Source organism: Corylus avellana, chromosome ca2 (assembly GCF_901000735.1).
Source record: "Corylus avellana chromosome ca2, CavTom2PMs-1.0".
In the NCBI taxonomy this organism is placed as follows: Eukaryota; Viridiplantae; Streptophyta; class Magnoliopsida; order Fagales; family Betulaceae; genus Corylus; species Corylus avellana.
This window is the reverse complement of record NC_081542.1, coordinates 15,010,655-15,034,792: the sequence shown is the minus strand read 5'-3', so window position 1 is coordinate 15,034,792 and position 24,138 is coordinate 15,010,655. Positions and strand designations below refer to the sequence as shown.

The 24,138-nt window shown below is 35.8% G+C and overlaps 2 protein-coding genes across 2 annotated transcripts; both read left to right on the top strand.

The window, feature by feature from the left end:
• The first annotated feature begins 10,132 nt into the window (after positions 1–10,132).
• Positions 10,133–14,897, top strand: LOC132171123 (uncharacterized protein Os08g0359500). Its single transcript, XM_059582353.1, has 6 exons — positions 10,133–10,243; positions 11,918–12,104; positions 12,544–12,700; positions 12,814–12,851; positions 12,941–13,151; positions 14,525–14,897. Exons 1-6 carry the CDS (start codon positions 10,239–10,241, stop codon positions 14,617–14,619), a joined length of 693 nt encoding a protein of 230 aa, XP_059438336.1. The 5' UTR covers positions 10,133–10,238; the 3' UTR covers positions 14,620–14,897.
• A 2,468-nt stretch (positions 14,898–17,365) lies between these two features.
• Positions 17,366–23,487, top strand: LOC132170853 (WD repeat-containing protein GTS1). The gene is made up of 8 exons (XM_059581977.1): positions 17,366–17,546; positions 17,839–18,046; positions 18,195–18,290; positions 18,477–18,551; positions 19,030–19,140; positions 20,636–20,727; positions 22,291–22,375; positions 22,845–23,487. Exons 1-8 carry the CDS (start codon positions 17,407–17,409, stop codon positions 23,190–23,192), a joined length of 1,155 nt encoding a protein of 384 aa, XP_059437960.1. The 5' UTR covers positions 17,366–17,406; the 3' UTR covers positions 23,193–23,487.
• The last annotated feature ends 651 nt before the right edge of the window (positions 23,488–24,138 follow it).

The following is a 24,138-nucleotide window of genomic DNA, read 5'->3' as shown; positions in this document are numbered from 1 at the left end:
CACTGTAAATCGCTCACTATTCATTAATCATTTCGGTCCGTCCAACATATGATAGGTGATGGGTATCTATCAACATTAATATCCCCCATTGCTCATACCTTAAATATAGAAAAATTAATATCAAAGTGTTCCGAAGATGGGAGATCGATAAGTTGTCTGTATTATATGTAATACAGTATGTACTTGGCTTACAGACAACTCATTGCACCCGATGGAATTTGTACTTTAGCAATTTGGTTTCTTTGTCCCTTTCATTTCCTTATTTAGTTTCCAGCAACCTTGAAGAAAAAAAAAGATGGATTATTTTGTTGCCATTATGGAATATATTATGTGTTGTGCTCAAGAAAAATGTTTATCTTCGTTTTGGCGAAGGTTCTTCGTGGTTTCAGTGACTTGGACCTCAAGTAATGAAAACGTTGAATATGTAGCAGTATCATTTTGGCTGAAAAACATGACAGCTTGAGCTTGCCACGTTTGACTGTTGACATGAACCTAGCTATATGGTACATATAAGAGAAAATTTTCAAATGAAATTTGGTGTGATAGTTTCATGCATCTGCATCAAACATGTCAATCAAAGATTTATACATAACTATGATTACGTGGCAACAGAGCAAGGAGGACAAAATGGGCCTAATAATTGCCTAAATGACCCATCATAATTCATAAGTCTCTATCCTCTTACTGTACGAAAATAACATAACATATTTCATGGGGTACTTGAGATCAAATACAATGAGGTTGTCTACGGGAGGATACCCGGATTCCACTTTATTTGAACAAGTGCATGCAATACATGCTCGAATAGATGTTCGAACTGTTCATACAAGTTGTTTAAGTTTTACGAACATCTGTCTGAACAAGTATTTAAATTGTTCAGGTAATTTGCCTTTTTAACTTAAACTTAATATTCTCTGTTGCTCTTATGTTTTTATTAACCTCATAGAAACAGTTATATATAACAATTTAGAGATAAGAGAACGACAATGAACTATCTGTATTATATGCACTAGCAGTGAATATTAGTCATAGGGGTGTAAAGGCGGTTACGGTTAGCGGTTAGTGGCAATAACTGTTAACCGTAACCGCCTTAGCGGTTAGTAGATTTCACTAACCGCCTAGCGGTTAGCGGTTAGCGAAATAAATAACCGCCCGCTAACCGCTTTTTTAAAATTGAGCTTTTTTTTACCCTAATTTTTTTCTTGTATTTTAATATCTTCTTGGGCCCAATTGCTATAAAAAGAGTTCATATTAAAAAATCAAAAATATTTGACCCAAAATTTATATTTACTTGTACTTTAAAAAAATTTCCTTAAATATTAAATCATAACCGGTTAACTTTTAAAAAATAAAAAATAAAAAAACTCAACACAACATATAAAAAAAAGTTCAGAATTCAGACAACTGTCACAACATATAAAAAAATATATAAAAAAAGTTCAACACAAAGCATATAAAATAAGTTCAAATAAAACATTAAATGATACAAATAAAACATTAAAACTTCATCAATGGTTAATTTGTAACAGTTTTAAAAAAATTGTTACAAATCGTTCAGAAAATTCAAAATTGTTCAAAAAATGGTTAATTTTCTTTCTTTCTTTTTTTTTTTTTTCAAAAAATGGTTAAATTTCTTTTTCTAAAAAATTTTCAAAAAAATACATTAATACTTCAATTGTGATTATAAGTAACACATTGTTGAATCTAATGTCAATTACTTAATTTGATATTATATAATGATATAGTCTCATTAAATTATATCATATGATTCATATGATTAATTATTTAAATTCTTATCATATTTACTTATAATCTCTTTTCTTTGAATTGAACTTAATATCTAATGGTAAATGGTAATGTTCAAACTCCTAAATCCTAAATTCCTAAAGTATCTAATAATGCTTTAATTAAATTGTAGATTTGTAGTTATAAGTAATATATTGTTTAATTCAATTGAATCAATTGTGATTATCATTGTACATGAATCATATGATTAACTTGTAGACTTATGACTTATGACTTATGTCATATTATATATGTATTATTTATTATTATATAATCATATGATTTAATGATCAAGTCATTATGTGATATAATCATATCAATTATAGTGATAATATATAAATTACTAAAATTATAATGATAATACATTAATATTTAAATTGTGTTTATAAGTAACACATTGGTCATTGTTTAATCCAATGTTAATTACTTAATTTGATATTATACGAATCATATCATCATTGTACATTAATAATATGATTCACTTGAAGTCTTGATTAAAGTATTTGAATTGTCATTGAATCATATGATTAAGTATTGATATTATACATTTATATTATTCATATGCATATATAGACTTATATAGATTTATAATATATATAAACTTATAAGTTTATAACATACATTGGAAATAAGTCTCTAGATATTTAATTGTTGTATTAGTATGAATTGGTATACTTATGAGTTATGTCATATTATATATGTATAATTTATTATTATATATTCAAATGATTTAATGATCAATTGATCATGTGATATAATCATATAAATTATAGTGATAATATATTAATACGCAAATTGTGATTTAATTATTTTTTTTTTTAAATTGTGATTTAATGATCAAGTGATTATGTTATATGTATAAATATTTTTATAATTATAATTATAAAAATATATTATATAAAAAGGCGGTTAGTGGTTAGCGGTTACGATTAGTAGACCCAATAACCGTTAACCGCTAGGCGATTATACCGGTTAGCGGTTAATGCAGTTAAGCGGTTAGCGGGCGGTTACACCCCTAATTAGCCACATGCATACATTAGGTTGAATGAATGATAAATGACTCAATAAAAGAAATATATATATCAACCTAATGTAAAATGATGATGAATTCATCATCATTTTGTGCCATGAATTTTAGCACAAAATGATGGTGTCCATAAGTGGGCACTGAAGAGCTATTTGCCTTTTTTAGCTTCTCATCTCTCTTCCTGTCTCAATGGCAGTGAAGGGAATGGGAGAACGTGAAAGCTGAGCCTAATTTAATTAGGTTAAGGTTTTTCCAGCATAGGGCCCATTTTATCAGACATTTTTCAACCTATGACAAGATTCTTTAGAAAATTTATGGGAGCACTGTAGCAACTATGAGCTTTATTGCTTTAAATTAAACCATATGCAGCTACAGTTCCACAGTCTAGAGAGACAATCACAGCACACTAAAAAAAAAAAAAAAATTGGTCATTAACTATTAAATTCTTAGCGACAACTTAAATCGGACATCATCGACGATTTTTGCTTGTTGCTGATAATTTTTCAAGGATAGTGATTCAGCAATTCGAGAGATGGGTTATTTGCAAAATAGGACATGTAGGATAAAAGCTTGTTGGGATGTACCAGCGGGAGATAGCTCTGATACCTTATAAGCATCAAGTAGCGGTTAGTATCTCCGAATTCTTGGCCCCACGTTCCTGAAGATCCACTACGCGTGCGCAATGCTGGAAAGGTAGATCATGGGATCATGGAATCTGCTAGTTGCTCGGCCACGTTCATGCAGAACGTGGGTGGCACTCTTAGCTCGGGCATGCTAACATGTGGCTTGGTTCAGTGCTGCAAGTTAGACCACGATCTCAATGAATGTGGCTTTTCTTCTTAGGGATTATGAGTTTCCCGTTTTACCCTCAGTGGGCTGGTACAACTTGGACCTAAGCCTTTTGTTGATAATTTGTACTAGGTTAACAATACTTTTGGGGGTCCATTGTGGTGTCGTGGCCGATCCATTACCCAACATTGCTAATCGTCCTTGAAAGTTGATTATCAATGACAATCCAAACGACTTTTGGGTCGTCGTTGATAGTCGTCGCTAAATTCAGGAAAAAAAATAAAAAAAATCTTATTAAACAACAACATTTTGGGTCATATATCGCTAATAGATATAGCTAAATCGCTAATAAGCTTATGGGATTTTTTTTTTTTTTTTGCATGCAAGTTGTAGTGGGAAGCTATTAGCAGCAACATTTTTACATTATTGTTATTGCCGTTGCTAATAATAACATAGCAACAACAATACAAAGATAATCAAATTATTAGCGACAACCTTAAGCTTTCGTCATTGATGCCCTTGTTAAAAAAAAAGAAAAAAAGAAAAGCTTATATGTAATACTTAATTATCATCAACGACTTCTATGTCATCGTGAATAATTATCATCAACAACTTGTTGATTTATGTTGTTGCAGTATTTGCAATTAACGACCTCTAACATTATCATTTGCGAGTTATGACACAATAGCAACAACAATTAAGTGGTTGTTGATAACATTTATCAATGGAATAATTGCGACGATTTTTTTTAATCACTAACGACGGCTAAAGGTCAAATTTCTTGTAGAATCCCCACTGATTTTGTATTTTATTATAAATGTTTCCCGCTTGACGAAATTCCCAAGACCTAATGGTGATGATGCTGAAATTCTTACTGTTATTAATTCCAAATTAAAGTACGTACGTATTTCTTCTCATTTAATTTCTGCGAAGGTTGTTGCTCGTGGTTTTAGACGTTTCAGTGTCTGGGACCTCAAGTCACTGACATGCATGAACCTAGCTAATTTCCCCATATGCGTTTGACTGTTGACTTTTGACATGCATGAACCTATACGGTATGGACATTGATGGGATACATAACAGGAAATTCAATGCAAACGGAATTTCATGCATCTCATCAAAATTATTGGGAAGTCAATCAGTCATTGATTTACAAATAAAGTGGTCCTATATATATATATATATATATATATATATATATATAGTGTTAATGTATATATAATATTTTTATTTTATAGTGTTAAGGTGGTCGTTTTTGTTAGAAGATAAATTAAATGAATAAATTTACCTATTTTTATTAATTTAACATTTTAGAATAAGTGGGAGTTGAACATGGTATTAGAGTAGAGGCTCCAAGTTCAAATCTTGACATCACAATTCAGCTTCAATTTCAATTAAATATTTTATATATTGGGAATCACCTACTAACAGTTCAATTAAATATTTTATATATTGGGACTTATCTACGAAACTGACAATTCGTCTCTGAAACTATTATATCAAAGGGAGGGCCAAATTATTAAATAAACGACAATAACAATACAAAAAAATATATTTCTTTTTCTTTTTCTTTCTATTTTCCATAACAATAATGCATATCCCAAAGTTTCACCTACCAACAATAAATATAATATTGTAGCGCACGCGAGCAAATTTCTTTATGAGATTTCTATAAAATATTCTATAGACCAGCACATTAATTTATATTAATAGACAATAATTATTAATATTTAATATCATATTATGATTGACTATCGATCGTATAATTGAAATTAACCTTAATTAGTCTTTTGTTTTATTTTGTTTTCGGTGAGGATTAATTGCCACGTGATTTCCTCACCTTTCAAGTTATTGAATTCGTCAGGCGTGACGTCACAAGATAGGAAAAACATGACAGGGAAACAAATTCAAAGCACAACATGATTTTTGGCCTGAATTGCAAAGAAGAAACAAAGGAAGACAATGTAGTTTTGTTTCTTTTACTTTGCTTTTATTGAAGGATGACTATTGCTCATATGACAAGTTGAAAATTGAGTTTCCACACATAAATCAACCGCAAATAACCAAATGCAGCAAGAAATTTATCTCCAAGCTAAGTCTTTTGTTATGTGGATCACACACTGAGCTCTCAAGCTAGCTATCCACTGTCCAATACAGATCAGCCATCACATCACAGCAGCCGATTTTCTTTTCTATTTTTGTGTTTAATATTATGTTCTATTCCAGGTTTAAAACTGTAGGGTGACAATTAATTCGAATTCATGCATTTAAATTGTACAGACTTATGACCAGTATAAGACTATATGCATGGATCAACATAAACATAATCCAACTCATTTAATTAATCATGTATGAATAACCAGTTGATCGTATGCCAACTACTCAACCAAGAGTACCTATAAAACAAGGAAGAAAAAGCTCAAAGTGTTTTGCCAGAAGTCCAACAAGATAGTCACTCTGGGGTGAATCAAAACAGCACACGGCGTGCTGTGCAAATTTTTTTTTTTAATTAAAAAAAAAAAATTTGCACAAGCGTGTTAAGCACGCCGTGTGCTGTGAATTAGGACTCGTCACTCTGATATAGCAGAAGAAAGAGATCAATGTTTATAGCTAGAAACAAACATATCTCCGAATGATTCAATTTCCTTTTCTTTGTAGGAAACCCCTAAGACTAGATCACTTTTTATACCCATCCCTAAAAGACAAAGGCAAATCTCGGACCCGTGTAAGGCGTCTCCTACCCCCCACCCCCACATACCAAGTAAGTTTCAGCTTCGTAGCAAGTGTGATCTCAAAAATCTGCTGGCACCAAAAAAATAAAATAAAATAAAATTAAGTTTAGACATGATGAGGATGTAACCAAGTCCAATGTATTCATGAGCTAACAAATTTGATTTGATAGCTTTCAGGGGTGTAAACGAGCCGAGCTTGAGCGAGCTTTCCTTGTTCAAGCTTGGCTCGTTTAAATTTTACTCGAGCTCGAGCTCGAGTTGAGCTCAAGGGCGAGCCAAAAAAATCGAGCTCGAGCTAATAATAAGTCGAGCCGAGCCAGCTCGCGAGCTGGCTCTTATATTTAATATTTTTGTTTTAAAATTTTTTTTTAACTTCAAGTACTCTTAAACGGCTTAAGAAGTTAGTTTGCATATGAGTATTTGCTTAGCCTGACTAGTCGAGTATGGAGCCTGAGTCAATACAGCAAGGCATTTGGTTTCAAAGAGAAAGGATATACATCTTTTTATAGATAAGCAAACTTGGAGATTGATGTTTTCTTAACAATGTGGGACAAGTTAACAGGTTGCATTCAGACTGCATTGGGACAACACCCTCTACAAAAAAATATTTTTTTAACATCTCTCTCTCAATCCCCCTTACCAGTCACAACGGATCTTCCACCTGAACTCTCATTTCCCACTCTCTCACTCTCACTCACCAGACATGTAGTGATAGTGTTTGGGTCTATCTGATTCATCAATAGTTTATGCCTTTCGCAATCTCCCTCAATAGTTTCTGCTTAATTCTTCTTCCATTCGTTTGGATCTGCTCTAATTGAATCGAGGTTTTTTTAATGATTGCTCTCTCTCTCTTTCATCACGAAGGGTCTAGAATTTTTCATTCTCTAACGCTTAAATATAAATGCAATTTTAAGGTTTTAATAATTATGAGATTTATAATTAATTATCTATTACTTAGTTTATATATATATACACACACTCGAGCTTATACGAGCTGTTCACGAGCTTAGCCGAGTCGAGCCGAGCTTGCTTCGTTTAATATTCGAGCCAGGATTTGTGTTCATGAAGTGCTTCATTTAATATTCGAGTCGAGCACGAGCCGAGCTTATACGAGCCGAGCTTATGCGAGCCGAGCCCGAGCTTGCTCGCGAGACGCTTCGCTCACTTAACAGCCCTAACTTAGACACACATTATTGAGCTCCTAAAAATGATGTGATGTCAATAATTCAAGTGCATGTTAAGAGTTGAAAATATAGTAAATACAGCTTCATTTTAGGCATTGTGCGCTCGTCCCTGTCGATTAGGCTGAGCAATTAACTGACTTAAAAAGCCCACTTTTAAGAAACTTATTACGGGGGATGCCAATGGGAAAACCCTTCAGCATTTTATGCACATGCATGTAAATTTAGGAAAAAAAAAATACATGTAGGACATTGTACTTTTAGTTTGATTGTGGGTCAAAATCATGAGAGACCGCAGGCAGCCATATTATTATCAAAGGCTCAAATCCAAAAAGGTCAAATCATTTTTGGTTCAAATCATGGGTAGAAATTATTGCATCTTTTTATTTCGTTTTTGTCAGTTGCTAATAAAAAAATGAAAAATAAATAAAAGACCAAGACTGCATCGATAAAGGACAAAGACAATAATAACGAGGGACGATGTCTTGTACATATGTTGCTGTTTATAAATAAACATGTGAAGAAGAAAATTGCTTCCCAGTCACGTACCCACAGCCACACTCTTGGCTTCCATTGTTAGCAAAAACTATTGCATCGATTGGGATATGATATGTAGCATGTAAACAGGAAGATGAAGAAGTACATTGGAGGAGGTGGACTCAATCCTTGGTGTCTGAAAATAACTCAACATATTTCATGGGGTTGAGACATGGTGCAATGAGATTGTTCTTAATTTAAGAGGGTACTCGGGTTCCACTTCGTTCGAACAAATGCTTGAACATCTGTTCAGGCCGCCCGAGTAAGTATTTTGATTGTTTAGACAAGTTGATTGGGCTGATTGAGTATCTACTCCATCAGAGTGGGGCCCAAATGCCCTCTTACATGAAACTCCCTTTTGTACATTATGTAATGATCAGCCTCATTGCATCTGATCTCAGATTGGGATTTAGAGCAATTAGTTGCCCAAAAAGCAGTTGTTGTGAGAGAGCTCATGTGAATCCAATTGTCTGCATAAATAGCCATGCAGCCCAAAATTTATTTTGGACAGTTGGGTTCTACATGAACTCTCTCATAATAGTTGTCTAAATTACTTAACAATTTGAACAACAATTAATTGATGTGAATTCCGATCAATAGCACTTGTCATTTACCATCCAATTAGTACTAGTTGCATAGGTCCTTAAGGAGTAACTCAATCAGCTGTGGATCACGTCTCATGAAGCGAGGGTTACTAGTTCGAATCCCCCATTCCCTTTCCTTGTGTGGACATGTCAAAAAGAAAAAGAAAAAAAGTACTAGTTGCATAGGTCATAGTGATAGCCATGTTAGGCCCAGCCCAAACTAAGAACATATGTGAAGAGGAAAGTTGTGGCTTGAACTTAATAAGACCAAGTTATTCTTAGGGCTAGGCTGGGCTTTGGCACTTGCAGGCTTGAGCTCATTTGCCTTATACAAACTCTCAAAAACCAATAGCAAATCAAGCCCAGAGTGGGGTTTTGTAGCGTTGGGTTGGGCTTCCTTTTATTTGCTCACTAAATTGGAGAACAAAAATATATCAAAATTAAAAAGGATAACTAAAAGCAAAAAGGAAAAGAAAAAAGAATAATTTACCTTTTTCTAAAAGATGAAAAAACCAACGGAAGGAGTCCAAAGCAAGCGAGATGGTTAGGAATGTTGGTGCGTGTCACCTTTTCACCCGTTGGATCTAGTTATGCTTAGATCAGCTACTTTCCTTTATGGCTATTATTTTTTTTTTAAATAAAAAATAAACCAAAAGAAATCCTTGATAAATTAAAAATAATGCTTAGATTATTACTCAGCGTCTTATGATTTCTACCCTTTAAGTCTCTCATCTTGAGTGTCCACGAAGTAAGAATACTACCCTTGCCTTTTTGGTGTAGAAAACAAAAGATGCTCACACCATCCCTAAAGTTTCATTTATTATCAAATCATTTTGAAAGTTAAAAATTTATTAAATTGCTCTTTAAAGTTTGCATCGTTATCAAATAACTTTCTTTACCTCGTTCCATCACATCATTAATGATTAGCAAGAACTAATAGTAATAATAATAAAACCAGCATGAATAGTTCTGATGGTCGCGCAACCAGCACCTCCCATAACAAGTGAAAGTGGCCACACAATTACCTTCTCGTACAATAAATACGAGTGGCCGACTCACAACAAATAAGGATAATTACACGATCACTCTCTATTACAACAGATGATCTATCACTTTTTGTAAGTTATTGCTTACATATTTATAGCACGACACGTAAGTTAGTTGATTAAATTTTTTACATGTGCATTAATTTTTATTTAACACAAACACGATCGAATGGTCATGTGTCACTCATCGCTATTAATAGTTTAGTTAAAGGATACAAAGAGAGCCTTTTGATATCGATGCCTTTCATGAGTGGTAATTTGATAAATTTTAAGCATGATGACTTGATAAAAGAAAGATTTTTTTTTTTTTTTTCTAAAAAAAGAAAAGAAAAGAAAAGAAATAATAATAATATATGGTTTGGAATGTTGGGCTATATATGTAACTAGAGTCCGAGCATTCATACGCAAGGAGAAGCGGTGCATTGAGTAGAAAGTACTAGAAGCGAGGGCGTCATATATTTATATATTTTCAACTCCATAACTGAGAGAAACTACTAGACTCACGCTTCGCTTCGTTTTTAGGGTTTCACGGCCTCTCTTTACCATTTTTAGCCAATATGAGGTAACCCTTCGCTTCATTTCTTACGTTTTCTTCCGTTTCTGAATTTCTGTGTTCTAACCCATTTGGTTCCTTCGTTTTACGCTGGTGCCACTGATGCCTTCCTTCACCATTTCCTCGATCTGTTTGGTTCTCGAGAAAACCCGATCTTGAGTTTTATTGTTTTTCGTGGTGTTTTTTTTTTTTTTTTTTTTTTGGATAATATATTGTTTTATGCGCAGCTGTGATTGTTTTATTGTTCGGTTTGCTTTCTGTTTGTACATTTTCTCGGCAGCCAAACAGGGGATTAGAGTTTTTGTGTTGTCAAATATTTATGGTATGAAATGTGGTTGTTTGGTCATCAGATGCAGCGGTTGAATCGTTTACTTTATGCTTATCTTCGTATATAATTAAGCCTGGAAAAAAAAATTAACGCAGAAAGGGTTTAGGTGTTTAGGATTCGAAAATGGTTTTGAATCCAAAAGCAAAGCTTTCTTAGGTGGCCACTGATCCTCGCGGTGGAATCATATCTACATGCGTAATGGTTGTGTGCAAATTAGTTGATTAAGTTGTCAAAATTATTATCCGAGGAGTCAATAGGGCTTGGGATCAGTAACTAAGCACCTCAAGTAATGGTATCAATTACCCACGTTTGAATCCTAAGGTAGGCCTCTTTGGTGGGCATTTTATATTCACAGTGGAATCATATCTGTATCAGTATGCATAGTATCCCTCAGCTAATTAATTGAGGGTTGTTAAAATTACCAGCTGTGGAGTTGATTTAAGTGGCAACACTAAGCGTTAAACAGCCTGCAAAAGGGCTTAGGATGAGTGGGTAAGCACCTCAAGTAGCAGTACCTGTTGCCCCATGTTTCAGTACTAAGGCAGGCCTCTTTTGTGGCCACTTGCGATATGTTTCAGTTTCTATTGTGTGTTGGACATTGAATTACATTGCAACAATTAGGGTCCGTTTGGGTTTGCGATTTAAGAATAGTTTTTATAAAAAGTGTGATTTGAAAAGACTTTTAAAAGTACAGTTAAGTATCTCAGTTTTTAAAATCATGAATTTTAATTTGAAAATGCATATCTTTCTATGTTTTGAAATTGCAAATTTTAAAAAATGCACTCCCAAACAATACATTTTCTGCGATTTGGTTTAAAATCGCACTTTTGTTATGGGAAATCGAGTGCCTAACACACTCTTAGCCTGGTGTCTTCGTGACACTGGCCCCCCCCCCAAATCCAAAAAAAAAACGAAGGAAGTGGTGGAATCAAAGAAATTTACTGTTTGAAAGAACATTAGAGGGCCTATGGTATTTGTCCCTGATAAATGTTAGAATACTTGTTGGGCCTAGCTAGACATTGAGCAGTCTGCAGGGAGATGTTATAGCTATAAGGTTTTTGCATTGCTAAAATAAAATTAGCCTTTCTATTAATTAGATTATCAGCTAAAGAATAGGTGAAGTTAATGTGTTGTCATGGCGTTAGAGCTTCTAACTAAAATACTTTAAATGCTTGTAAATGGTTCTTCCCATGCATTTTCACTAGATTGATACTTCCAAGGTTTTATTTTTACCTTGTTGCATTTTCACTATATTTTTTTCCCTAATGAATGCTTTCCAACATTGTGCGGCTTTATTTTTATTTTGTTGCATTTTTTAAATTACTGTCTTCTCTCTTATTTTCAACACATTGTAGTCGTCATCCTGAGGTGAAGTGGGCCCAGAGGGTGAACGAGGTTTACATTACAGTGCTATTGCCTGATGCCAAAAATGCAAAGGTTAAGCTTGAGCCAGAAGGAGTTTTCATTTTCTCTGCCAGTGCGGGAGTGGATGACAACCTTTATGAGCTGAAGTTGAATCTTTTTGATAAGGTTAATGTAGAGGTAAGGAAGCTCTCTACCAATTATTCATAGGACGTAAATCTTACTGAGTTGTTTGTTTGTGTTTTCTATATGCTTCTCAAAAAGGAGATAAAAAAAGAAAGAAAGAAAGTGTTTGCCAATTTCTGCTGTTATCGATCATCAAGTCATCATTTGTTGAGTCTTAAGTTGCTCATGTTGCCCGGCAATGATGATCAATTTTTTTCTCTAGACAAGTGAATGATGATTAGTTAATTGGGTTCTCAGTTATCCAAATCAATTATGGTCATTCAACAATATTTTCTCCTAGAACAAATAAGAATGGTTATGTCGTATTAGAGCTGTGTGCGATGCAATGATATGGAAGCATGTGTTTATGCTGCGAGTTGGTTTGGAAAATACTTATTTCTTTCGGCAATTTATTTATTATGTGTTTGTTGTTCATCTCCACTCATTGGTGTAGGAAAGCAAAATAAATATAGGAGTAAGGAGCATATTCTGTATCGTGGATAAGGCAGAGAAAGTGTGGTGGAAGAGGCTGCTACGTGAAGATGGCAAGGCTCCACATTTTGTTAAAGTAGATTGGGACAAATGGGTGGATGAAGACGAGGATACTGCTGGTACTAATTTTTGGTGGACCAAGTTTTATTTCTTTAAATTGCATTGGTTTAAGTTGGAAAATGCTGATATGTGTTTAGTTTGGAATTAATTGACTTTTACTTGTTTTGATCAGGTGGTAATGATTTGGATTTGGGAGGAATGGACTTCTCGGTAGGGGAATAGTAGCTTATGGGCCTTTGATATTGAACCTTCACTTTTAGTTATGCGCTTGTTTACTTAATTATTGGTTTATTTTGCAGAAATTTGGTGGCATGGAAGGCATGGAAGGCATGGGAGGCATGGGAGGCTTGGGAGGTATGGGAGGCATGGGAGGCTTGGGAGGCATGGGAGGCATGGGAGGCTTGGGCGGCATGGCAGGCTTGGGAGGCATGGCAGGCATGGAAGGCTTGGGAGGCATGGGAGGCATGGGTGATGATGGAATGGGTGACTTTGATGATAGTGATGATGAAGGTAACAAATCATTAAGTGTTTCTAGTTGATGGATGTTGTAGTGCAAAAAATTGTATGATGGATTATCTGGTTATGTTCTAAATTGTCAGGAACTAATTATGCCTTCGATTTGTAGAAGTAGCAAACATGTTTCTATACTTAGATCACCTAAAGAGAGCTGAAAAATAATTGAGGTAGAAGGAAAAAGAGCAAGAGTACCATTGGATAAGTTTTCTAAATGTGGTTTCTGTTTTATGTTTTGAAAAGTTTTAGGTGGGATTCTTATCTAAAGACTTGATAGGATTAGCATGAAGAAAAGTGTTTCCGAAAGAAAAAGAAATTGGACAGTCTTTATGAAAGAAAAAATATTTGAAAAGTGTTTGGATGTGGTAATGAAAACAATTTTAAAACATAAAGTAACAAAACAAAAAGGAAAAATTATTGAATTATTCCCCAAGTTTTGAACATTTTATCAAACTGCTACTTGGGTTTCTAATTTTATCTTTTAACTTCTTGAGATTGTTTCCATTATTAAATCAATCATTACCTCCCAATTTTGTACAGATTCCCTAGTAAAATAGTAGAATTATATCATTTTCTCATAAAACCAAAAAAAAAAAAAAAAAAAAGAAAAATAGTCAGGGGTGAGAAGGCTGTTGCGAGCACACCCCTTGTCAATGGGGAAGGTGGGGGAGGGGACATCCACTTCCTCTAAATATTTACTAGGTAGTAACATATACAAAGAAATTTAATTTGAACCGTGAAAATGGTTTCTCAATCCTTATCCCTTGTTAGTGCGGAAGGTGGGGAGGGGAGATCCAGCTCCTCCACTTTCAGTGAAGGGGCCTCCGCCTTCACATGGTGGATGCTGACCTTCACTTTTTTTAAAACAAATTTGCAATTAGACACGCTTCAAGCTGTTTTTGGGTGCTATTGCTGAAGGTTGATTTATATCTTAGTAGGAGAAGTTCACTGTTGTCTTTCTTCTTACTAAGTAATCAATTAGTTGTCATCTTGCTCCAATGGTTTAATTAGTTCAGATACCATGTCATTGTGGAAATGTTGCAGAGTTGATGGTTTTTGTTAATTAAAGAAGCATGGATTAGGAAATGTACAAAGCTGTAGAGGTACTTGCAAAAATTAAATGTAGAAGGCTGCAGATATGGTTGTTGGTACTTGTATGTTCACTTTGAACTTTGATCTTATTTTTTGGAAGAAGAAATTTGTAGTTGCTTCAGAATGCATACGTAGGGGACCTGCCATTTTGCCTCTACCTTAGACTTTCAATTTAACACAGTAGTGAACTTGCATTTTGTTTCATGTTGGAGGAGGTGATTGAAAATTCTTTTATACATCTCCTTAACAATACCATGTTTTGTTTTCTGTTATGTTAGAGCAAGAAGTCGCAAAGCCGGAAGGAGATGAGAAGGCGGAAGTAGGAGATGCTGTTAAAAGTGAAGAGAGAAAAGAAGCTGCTCCAAGCACATAATGTTGTGCTGGGGGTGGTTCAGAATCGGGTTTAACTATGGCTTTGAATTTGTGAGGGTTAAATTGTGTCAGTCTCTATGACTGCATCAATCAATGCGTGTTGTTTGCTCTAACGGAGTTGATGATTTTACTGATATTCAGGTTCGCACAATATATTGTGTTCGCTAAGCATTAATTTGTCTTACAGACAGGCAAATACTATTTTTACTTCAACTTAGGATGTTTAGTAACTTTGTTTCATTGATGATAATTCCAAGTGATATCTGGATTTGATTCTTATTTATCCCTCATTTGCTGGTCGGAAGGTTATAGATTCCGATGGACTGGACTGGACGGGCAGGTTTTCTCTGTCAGTTTTTATTGGGAGCTGGGGAGTCTCCTATGAACGTCGTGAGGACCATGTTATTCAATCCTATTTAGGAGAGAGTTGTTGTCACCCTGTTTAGAAATGTAGTTGTAGATAGAGTTCGGAAGAGATAGGTGTCATAGGTTCAGGGGTGGAAGAGGTCGTAATCGGAGCTTGAGACTTGAGAGTCAGGAGGAAAGGCCGTATGTTACCGACATTTTTATTTATAGCCTCTAGGTCGCCCTTTCTAGGATTTGGCTACAAATCAGCAGTTCATTTGATCTTATGTCTCCCCTTAGCTAGGATTTGGCCACGAAGTCACAATTAATTCGATCTTTGGTCTCATAGTTGATGAGTTTAGAGTTACGACTGATCCCATATTCGATATGGTGGTTGGTTTTGATTTCAAATGATATAAATTAAAATGTATAATTGAAAAATCAGCTTGCAAGATGAGGGTGTTCAATTGCTGTGAAGCACTAAGGAGATTAAGATAAATCTATACGATTAAGATTTTAAGCTAAGGTGATTTCCTAACCGATGCTAAGATTTCCCTCCGCTGAATCCTTTAATAGCTGACGATAATATAAAGTTATTCATAAAAAAGAGTGTGGAACTCACTCACACGGAAAAAAATTGCGTGACAAAACAAATCAAAGGGACAAATGTCATGCATGCTATGGATTGGTGAAACCTCATATGATTTGGTTGAAAGTATTGGTATTAGACCTTTGGTTAATACTCACAATAGTAAATGATTGATATAATATAATTGTACCCAAACATATTATATAAAACTCAGCCTCAAAGACTTGAAGTGCTAATTTCAGGTCACGGGCTGTTTCTTATAACAATTGTCCTAAGTACTCTCTTTTTTCTTTCTTTTGTTCGTATTAATAGTCAGAAAGATACTCTCTTATCATTTTTTTCCTTTCCTGTATTGCTTAGAAAAAAAATCCTAAGATATTCTAGTTAATGTAGGGACAACATCACTGCTTTGACAATTAAATGAGTGGCAATTGGCAAATGCAAATACTTGTGGGTGTTTTTTTTTTTTTTTTTGTGTGTGTTAAAAGCATACCAAGCTCATAGCAAGTTTTGTTAAAGAGCTTACATTGAGCCCAAGTGCAAATTATGTGTAATTAAAAAAAAAAAAAAAACCCTATATTCATGGAACACTAAGAAAAAGAAAATATTTATTTTACAGTTAAAATTTTATTTTATTGCATTTATTATTATTATTTTTCTAATCAATATGGGAAAAAGGGATTATATGGGAACAAAATATCAAGGGGGCTGGGCTCCCCCAACAACATATCCAAAAGAAACAATGCCAAAAATAAGAACAAAAAATAGAAAATTGGTTCATAAATGACCTCAAATGGACCATAAACGACCCGGTCCTTTGTATGGGTGACATAAAGCGGTAACTGAAACAAACTAAAGGGCACGAGAAGAGACACAAACCTTGAAAGGTCCCTCAACCATTCCTGAACCTCCATTTGGAAGCAGTAACAACCAACAAAAAAGAGGTTGATGTTGTTGAGGAGGAGGCAATGCTGAAAATCAATCAGGATCCATGGACGAGGAGAAACGAACTCTAATAACAAAAGTCTCAACGACAAGATAAAACCACATAGGGACGAAGAGACTAAAGCCTACAAACCACAATAGAAAATAAAAGCAAATAACAAGACAAATAAAAATTCAAAATTCAGCAATTTTGGTTGTACTGCTCGTGGGGCCCATGTGATCTGACCAAATTTGTGTCAAATTTGGCCAAATCAAAGCTCTTGGTGGTGGCGATGTTGATAGAATGGGAGAAAAAACACAGATAAAACAAGGAGAGAGAAGGGAAAACCAAAGGACAATGAAATGGGAAGAGTGGAAGGAAGGAAAGAGGAAAAAAAAATCCATTCCTCTTCGCCCAGAACAACCGCAATAGGTGGAGAAGAGCCTAACAAAGAAGATGATGACCTAGAGAGAATGAAGAGCTTCTCTCTTTAAAAAAGAGAGAACCTAAAGAGTTTAAATATTTTATTATTTAATAATGTACCATTTAAACATGGAACAACCATATTTAAAATTTCAAATAACATCGAATTTGTAAAATTTAATATGGGCTATAAAAATCATAGGATAGTTGGTTAAAACAAAAAATTAGTTTGGGCTCGATTCCTCTACAAAACAACACTCAAACTAGGAGCATGACATGATGTTTATAAAGCCCTAAAGAATATAGAACATAGGGCAAAAATAACAAAAAGAAGCGTTTTACATGGCAATAAGTGATTGGTTGCAGAAAGCTACTAGTGTTCTTGACCTGAGGAGATCCGGACCCCTAAAACCCTGATAACAAGGAGGTCTTTTTATTACTTGAAAAAAAAAGGGAGGTATTTTTATTTTTTAGTAGTTTCATTTAAGCTCAAGGACACGGAGACGATGGAGATGGAGGCCACGGACATGGATGTCGAAGAACAACCTCGTTCCAGTCTCAATCCAAACTCTTGTAAGCGGTTCGGTCTTAAAAACTCAATTCAAACCAACTTCGGCGACGACTACGTTTTCCAAATCGTCCCCAAGTACGGTTCAATTTTTTTTTTTTTTTTTCCCCCCTACTATGACTTAATTTTCCTTTGTTGCTGTTCTTTTTGCCCGAGAAAATTTGGGAAAAGAGGAAAAAAAAGATTGGATTTTGAGCCTTATATACCAACTATAAGTTGAGATAATCAAAGTTTTCAACTGGGTTCGTGGGTTCTCGCTATTTTGTGCTTTTCCTACACTTTCTCGGGAACCGAACGGTTAATTATTAAATGGGTTTCAATAATTTTCGATTTAGAGGGGTAAATTTGTTGTCTGGGTTTTGGATGGAAGGGAGGATTGGACGGCAATGGCGGTGTCGTTGTCAACAAATGCAGTGAAGCTGTACTCACCAGTGACTGGTCAGTACTATGGAGAGTGTAGGGGTCACTCTGCAACCATAAATCATATATCATGCTCAGGCGCGTCAGCTCCACATGTATTGCACTCTTGCTCTTCTGATGGAACCATTAGAGCTTGGGACACGAGGTCATTCCAGCAGGTAGCTCCTTGGTCTCTCTCTGCATATACATAATGTGCATCATTATGGTTATGTGCTATTTAAATGTTTGTAGTGCTTTTGGTAGTAAATTCATTTAAGAATGAGGGATTCTGGTTTTTGTTTCTTTTGTTGATTATTGATAATGCAGGTTTCATGTATAAGTGCTGGCGATTCGCAAGAGGTCTTTAGCTTCTCGTTTGGAGGATCAACAGATAATCTTCTTGCTGCAGGATGTAAATCTCAGGTTTGATGTCTGTATAGGAAATTAATCATATAGAGCGTTATGAATGTTAGCTTTCCGGATGAGATAATTATTTGCTAGTTCTGGTGATGTTTCCTCGATAATGTGTTTGAAGTTCTTCATTACTTTGTATATAACCATTTACAAAGTAATGATTATCCTTTCTTGCATGATGACTAATAAACTCAGATAATCTTCTGGGATTGGAGGAACAAAAAGCAAGTTGCTTGTTTGGAGGACTCCCATGTGGATGATGTTACGCAGGTTTGTTCAGATGCCTATGCCTGTGAAATATGTCTATATATCTTGGTCGAATGATGTGCCCTTATTTACTAGTTTATGAGTAGGCAGACATCGCTTAGTTTTTAATTTCTCCTTTTCAAGTACTTGAAGTGTGGTTAGAATGCAAAAACTGATAGTGTAGTCAGGAGTATCAGTTGATTCTGGTCGGGGCTTGCATTGGTAAAGCTTGAGGTTGATTTTCTGGAAGGCTATGGCACTCTATATTGGGCAAGCTTGCATTATATTTAGTGTGTGATACTTCTCAGATGAATTGTAGTTGTCAACCTGTTTTGTCGCAGACTTCTTGAATAGTTTCATAAAAAAAATTGTTTGTCTGGAGTGCTTTTGTGGTCCGTTGATATGATGCAGTGATGATGAGATTTTATTACTTGATTTATATAGCTCATGTTTGGAACACATGTTTGTTCTGGGTTTTCTAAAGCTTCGTGATTGTTGATAGGTTCACTTTGTCCCTGACCATCGAAACAAGCTTGTTTCTGCATCTGTAGATGGATTGATATGTATATTTGATACTGATGGAGAAATCAATGACGATGATCATCTGGAATCAGTAAGCACAAGCCTGTAATTCTCAGTTTTATTTGTTTCACTGTTTTGGTCAAATGAGTTTATGGATAATATATATGAACTGGTAAGTTGTTTCTATAGCTATGGGGAGACATGTTGATCAGAGCAAATGATTGGCCGTTTGAGAAACAATTGCTGAAAATGCAAGTGGGCTTTGGGTAGTTAGGAAATTTAGTGGCAGTGATTTAGCATGTAATTTATAGGGTAATTTCTTGTTTTCGGAATACACCTGAGGTTATCATCATATTTGATAACTCCTTGAAAAAGATCTTTTTTTTTTTTTTTTTAATGTTGGGGAACCTCTCCAAGACAGGGCCTTTCGGACCCATCCCTGCAGAGCAAACCCCGGTCCTGTGCACCGCACCCTTGGAAGTTTCCCTACACAGTACTGGTTAAATCGCTGGCTTTTCACCAGAGGGTGTAGCCCCAAGGGATTGTTTGCACCCATGAGGTGTTGAACCCTTGAAAAAGATCTTGTATAGCCCATTTCAAATATGGGACGTATTCTATTGGAAAAACCAGTATAATTTTATTCATTGTAGGTCTTCTTTGTATTTATGTGTTATGTAGTCATTCTCATAGATATGTGTGTTTTTAAGTCCTTGTGGTTAAAAAGTGTTTCTGGATCATTTATTTATATTTCAATATTCTAATTCACAATTTTACATTTTTGATGGTTAAACTTCCTAGCGACCATTGAAAGTAAATTCTTGTAGAATTTTACTTGTTAGAAGGTCCTACGAGCAAGACAATGCACCACTTGGAGAATTTAAATCATAGCCATCTCTTTTACTTAGGACCCATCTCAGTGGTATTATACTATTAATATATGCATGTCACTGCATAAGGGACATAGGTTGCCTTGTTGATGGAAATTGTCTTGGTTGTGCACATTTAGTCAATACTTGTTTACTCTTTAGCACACTGATTACTCCTCATAGAAGAGTCCTTTTTGTGTTTAGTTTAGAAAAAAAAGGGGCAAATGTTCTTTTTTCAACTGCAAGATGTCTTACATAAATTACTTTAAAAGAAAAGGCATCCCACAAAAACTTACTATTTGATACACTTAATGCCATATTGTGACACATTTTGGCTACGTTTGGTACACGGAATGACTAATTCCATTAAGAAAATGAATAGCTTTTATTGGGAATGGAAGATAGTAGAATAGAATAGCCTTGGAATAGTCATTCTCACGGCACAAGGGAATGACTATTCCTTAAATTGAGGAATAGTTATTCCAAGTGTTAGAGTCCTTATCATATAATCTAACATCAAGGCTATTGTATTTCACATTTTTCCATTCCTAATAAAAGCTATTCCTTTTTCTTAGTGGAATAGCCATTCCGCATGATAAACATTCCAATGCTTATTTTCTTAGTTGAATGGTGTCTTGGTTGACAAGTTCTTATTTTCTTGGAGCTATTAAATAGATTTTCCTCTATAACTATATGATATTGACAGTTACAATAATGTAGGTGATTAATGTGGGAACTTCAATTGGGAAAGTGGGATTTCTTGGAGAGAGTTACCAAAAGCTTTGGTGTTTGACTCATGTTGAGACCTTAAGGTATTAATCTTTTCCCATTAGCTGGTATTTAGTACGTTACTGGAAATATATCCTTAGGTAAATTCGACTCCTTGAGCTTCCTCTGGGAATCATGAGGCATATTGGGGTGTTTTACGACAAACTTTTACAAGATTATGTGCAGGGGACTTGGCAATCTCTCTCTCTCTCTCTGCACACGTACACACTAACAAGACACGTTCTTTTGAGAAATGCTAGGGCTCCCGAAGGTTTTCCCGACTGACGTGGCATCAGACACGTTGCAGGAGAAAGCAAAAAATATCAAAGGAAAAGAAGCTTCTCTCTCCTCTGTCGGCTCACGTTCCCCATACCACAAGAATCCCTCTCCCTCCCTCGCTCACCCTCCATCGGCGATCTCTGTCACCGGCGAAGAAGAACGAGTTCCGGCCATCTGCATCAAGCACACCAAAGCACATCTAACATTTGCAAGCACTAAGCAGACGTGAAACCTTGTCTGATTCATTTGGACAGAAAAAAACTACCAGAAACTAAACCGTGTTTGAATCAACCATTACCAAATCCAAGAAATGACAAAAAAACACACACAGAGAACAACAACAAATGGGTGTTATGGCAATATAATTCCAAAACGAAATCTTTAGCAAATTAATCGTTACCATTCACCAGATCCACCGCATTAAGTTATAGTTAAAGCACACAAAATCGGTTATTAAAATTTTTGTAAACGTCTTTGTTAATAGTATCACTCCTAATTCATCAAATTTCAGAACAGTTCAAATCATAATTTTGAAACGGAAAACCAATAAACCCAATTAATGCAGTTTCTTTTCTCTGCAGTTTTCCATATTTTCCACTCACTTCCTTCGTGTCCCCTTGCATTCACATCCACGTTTCCTCATGGCTTCTTCACATACAAGTCTCTCTCCCCCTGCAACAACAATCACTCTCTTCAACTTTAAAACCCATTCAAGAACTTGGGTTTTCTGTTTTAAAGGCATTAGAGGTGGAGAAGTTTTCTAGATATGAGGCTCTATGTGTACGTGCTGGAGGCCAAAGACCCTTCCAGATTCACGCATGGAGAGAGAGAGAGAGCCTTCGCCGGAGTCTTCTGTGAGAGCCTTTGCTAGTGGCCAGAGATTTTTGCACCAGAGTGACAGAGACAGGAGCGAGAGAGGGAGAGCAAAACCCATTCTTCTTCACCAGTGCCTGAACCGTTGCGCCGGAGTGAGAGAAGGTGAGCGACGGAGGTCGCCGGTGGACGGTGAGCAAGGGAGGGAGAGGTTCTTGTGGTTTGGGGAACGTGAACCGACAGAGGAGAGGGAAGCTTCTTTTCTTTTGATATTTTTTGTTATCTCCTGCAACGTGGTTGATGCCACGTCAGTCGGGAAACAAAATTCGGGAAAACCTTCGGGATCCCTAGCATTCCTCCGTTCTTTTTTACATTATGCCATGAATCAGATTTCTTGTCTCACCTCTCCAATATGTCTCATGTTAAATATTTAGATTATCTCATTTTTTACTCTGATTGGCTGCCACAATATATGTAAAATGCTGATAACTTACTTGAATTGTTTCCCCTCATAGTGTTTGGGACTTGGAAGGTGCAAAAAATGAAGCAAGCTTCCAAGATGCTCGATCATTAGCTTCTAATAGTTGGACATTAGATCAGGTAAGTCTTTCATGTTGGTAGAAAGTGCCCCTTTTAATCAATTAGGAGAATACATAAATGCGTAATTTTTTTTTTTCGGTACTTCTTTCGTTTAAACACACCATATTCAGGTTATAATAGAGCAATGAAACTGGGGTCTTCGAATTAACTTGTTTTAGAACTTTTTGGCTACCCACTCGGAGCCATGTCTTCTTATTGGCAGGTGTTTGGCGTAAGTTCTGTAAAAAAAACTACAGGGAATCTTTTGTAGTTTTTTCAACGTCCAGATTTAATTTCACTTTCTTTTTTTTAACAAAACCTAAGCTAAATCCAACATGCAATTCCGGGACTTTCATTAGATGATAAGCAGCCCAAAGCAATGAATTTTGGACATTTGTTTCATAATCGGAACTTATAGTTAGAGGATGCAAACAAATTAGCTTCCAGATTGTGCTGCTCTGAGCCACCTCATGCCCTTCTTTTTTTGCAGATAGATTATTTTGTTGATTGTCACTACTCGGAAGAAGCCAAGCGACTATGGGTGATTGGTGGTACTAATGCCGGCACTATCGGCTACTTTCCGGTAAACTATAATGGAGTGGCAGCAATAGGATCTCCAGAAGCAGTTCTTGAGGGCGGGCACGCAGGTGTTGTCAGAAGTGTGTTGCCCATGTCAAGTATGCAGCGGAGTGGCATTTTTGGATGGACAGGGGGTGAAGATGGCCGCTTGTGTTGCTGGTTGTCTGATGATTCTCAAATAAATAGGTCATGGATTTCAAGCGAATTCATAATCAAGTCACCAACGACTCGCAAGAAAAGTAGGCATCATCCCTACTAGCAACCCATTTTTTAGTGGACTTTGTATCCTAATGTATCTTTCTTCATGGGTTTTTTTTTTTTTTTTTTTTTTTTGGCGTTTATTTAATTAGATTCTATTAGTTTTGTTTGCTTTTTTCTCTGTTTTTTGGGTGGGTGTGTGGAAGAAAGAGAACAATTTTGTTTTCAGTACGGGGTGTGTCGAGTTGTTGTACTATTAGTATAATCTTTATCTACCAATTAGAGTAGAGCACAGAAAAACAAAATGCCTTTATAATAGAGGGATAAAAAACAAAAAACAAAAAAAAACCACCAAAACTGGGCTGGAGAGCTAGGTTGGGTTGTAAACAATGTGTAATTTACAAATTTTGCCTTTTAAGAGCATTTCTAGGGGTGGGCACGGGTCGGGGCGGGGCGGGTATTAGCTTTTTTTCCACCCGCCCCGCACCCAGTGGGTTTGGGAAATTCCAACCCGTCACCCGCAAAAAATCACAGTTCCCGCGCGGGTTTGGGTATTGCGGGGCTTGTTGAATAGGCGCGGGTTTTGTGGGTCGGGTCGGGTAAGAATCAAAGCATCAAAATTTTCTCTTTCAACGATTTTCTCAGCAAGCAAACAGATCGAGGGAAAGAAGGAGAAGAAGAGAAGAAAATCAAAGGGAAAGAAGGAGAAGAAGAGAAGAAAATCACCGTAAATTCATTTCTCTCTTTCTCTTCTGTATCTCTCTTTCTCACTGATTCTTCCTCCATTTCACTCTCTCCGACTCCTTCTCAATCTCCTTGTCTTTTCGTCTTTGAGCTCTCTGGATGTCGGCAGAAAGAGCATGGGTGGGAGCTAGGTGATGGAAGCTGCGTGGAGGGGGAAAGAAGGAGAAGAAGAAGAAGAAGAAAATCAGAGGGAAAGAAGAGAAAATTCTCTTGCTGGATCTGGAGGGTGATGGAAGCTGCGTGGAGGGGGAAAGATGGAGAAG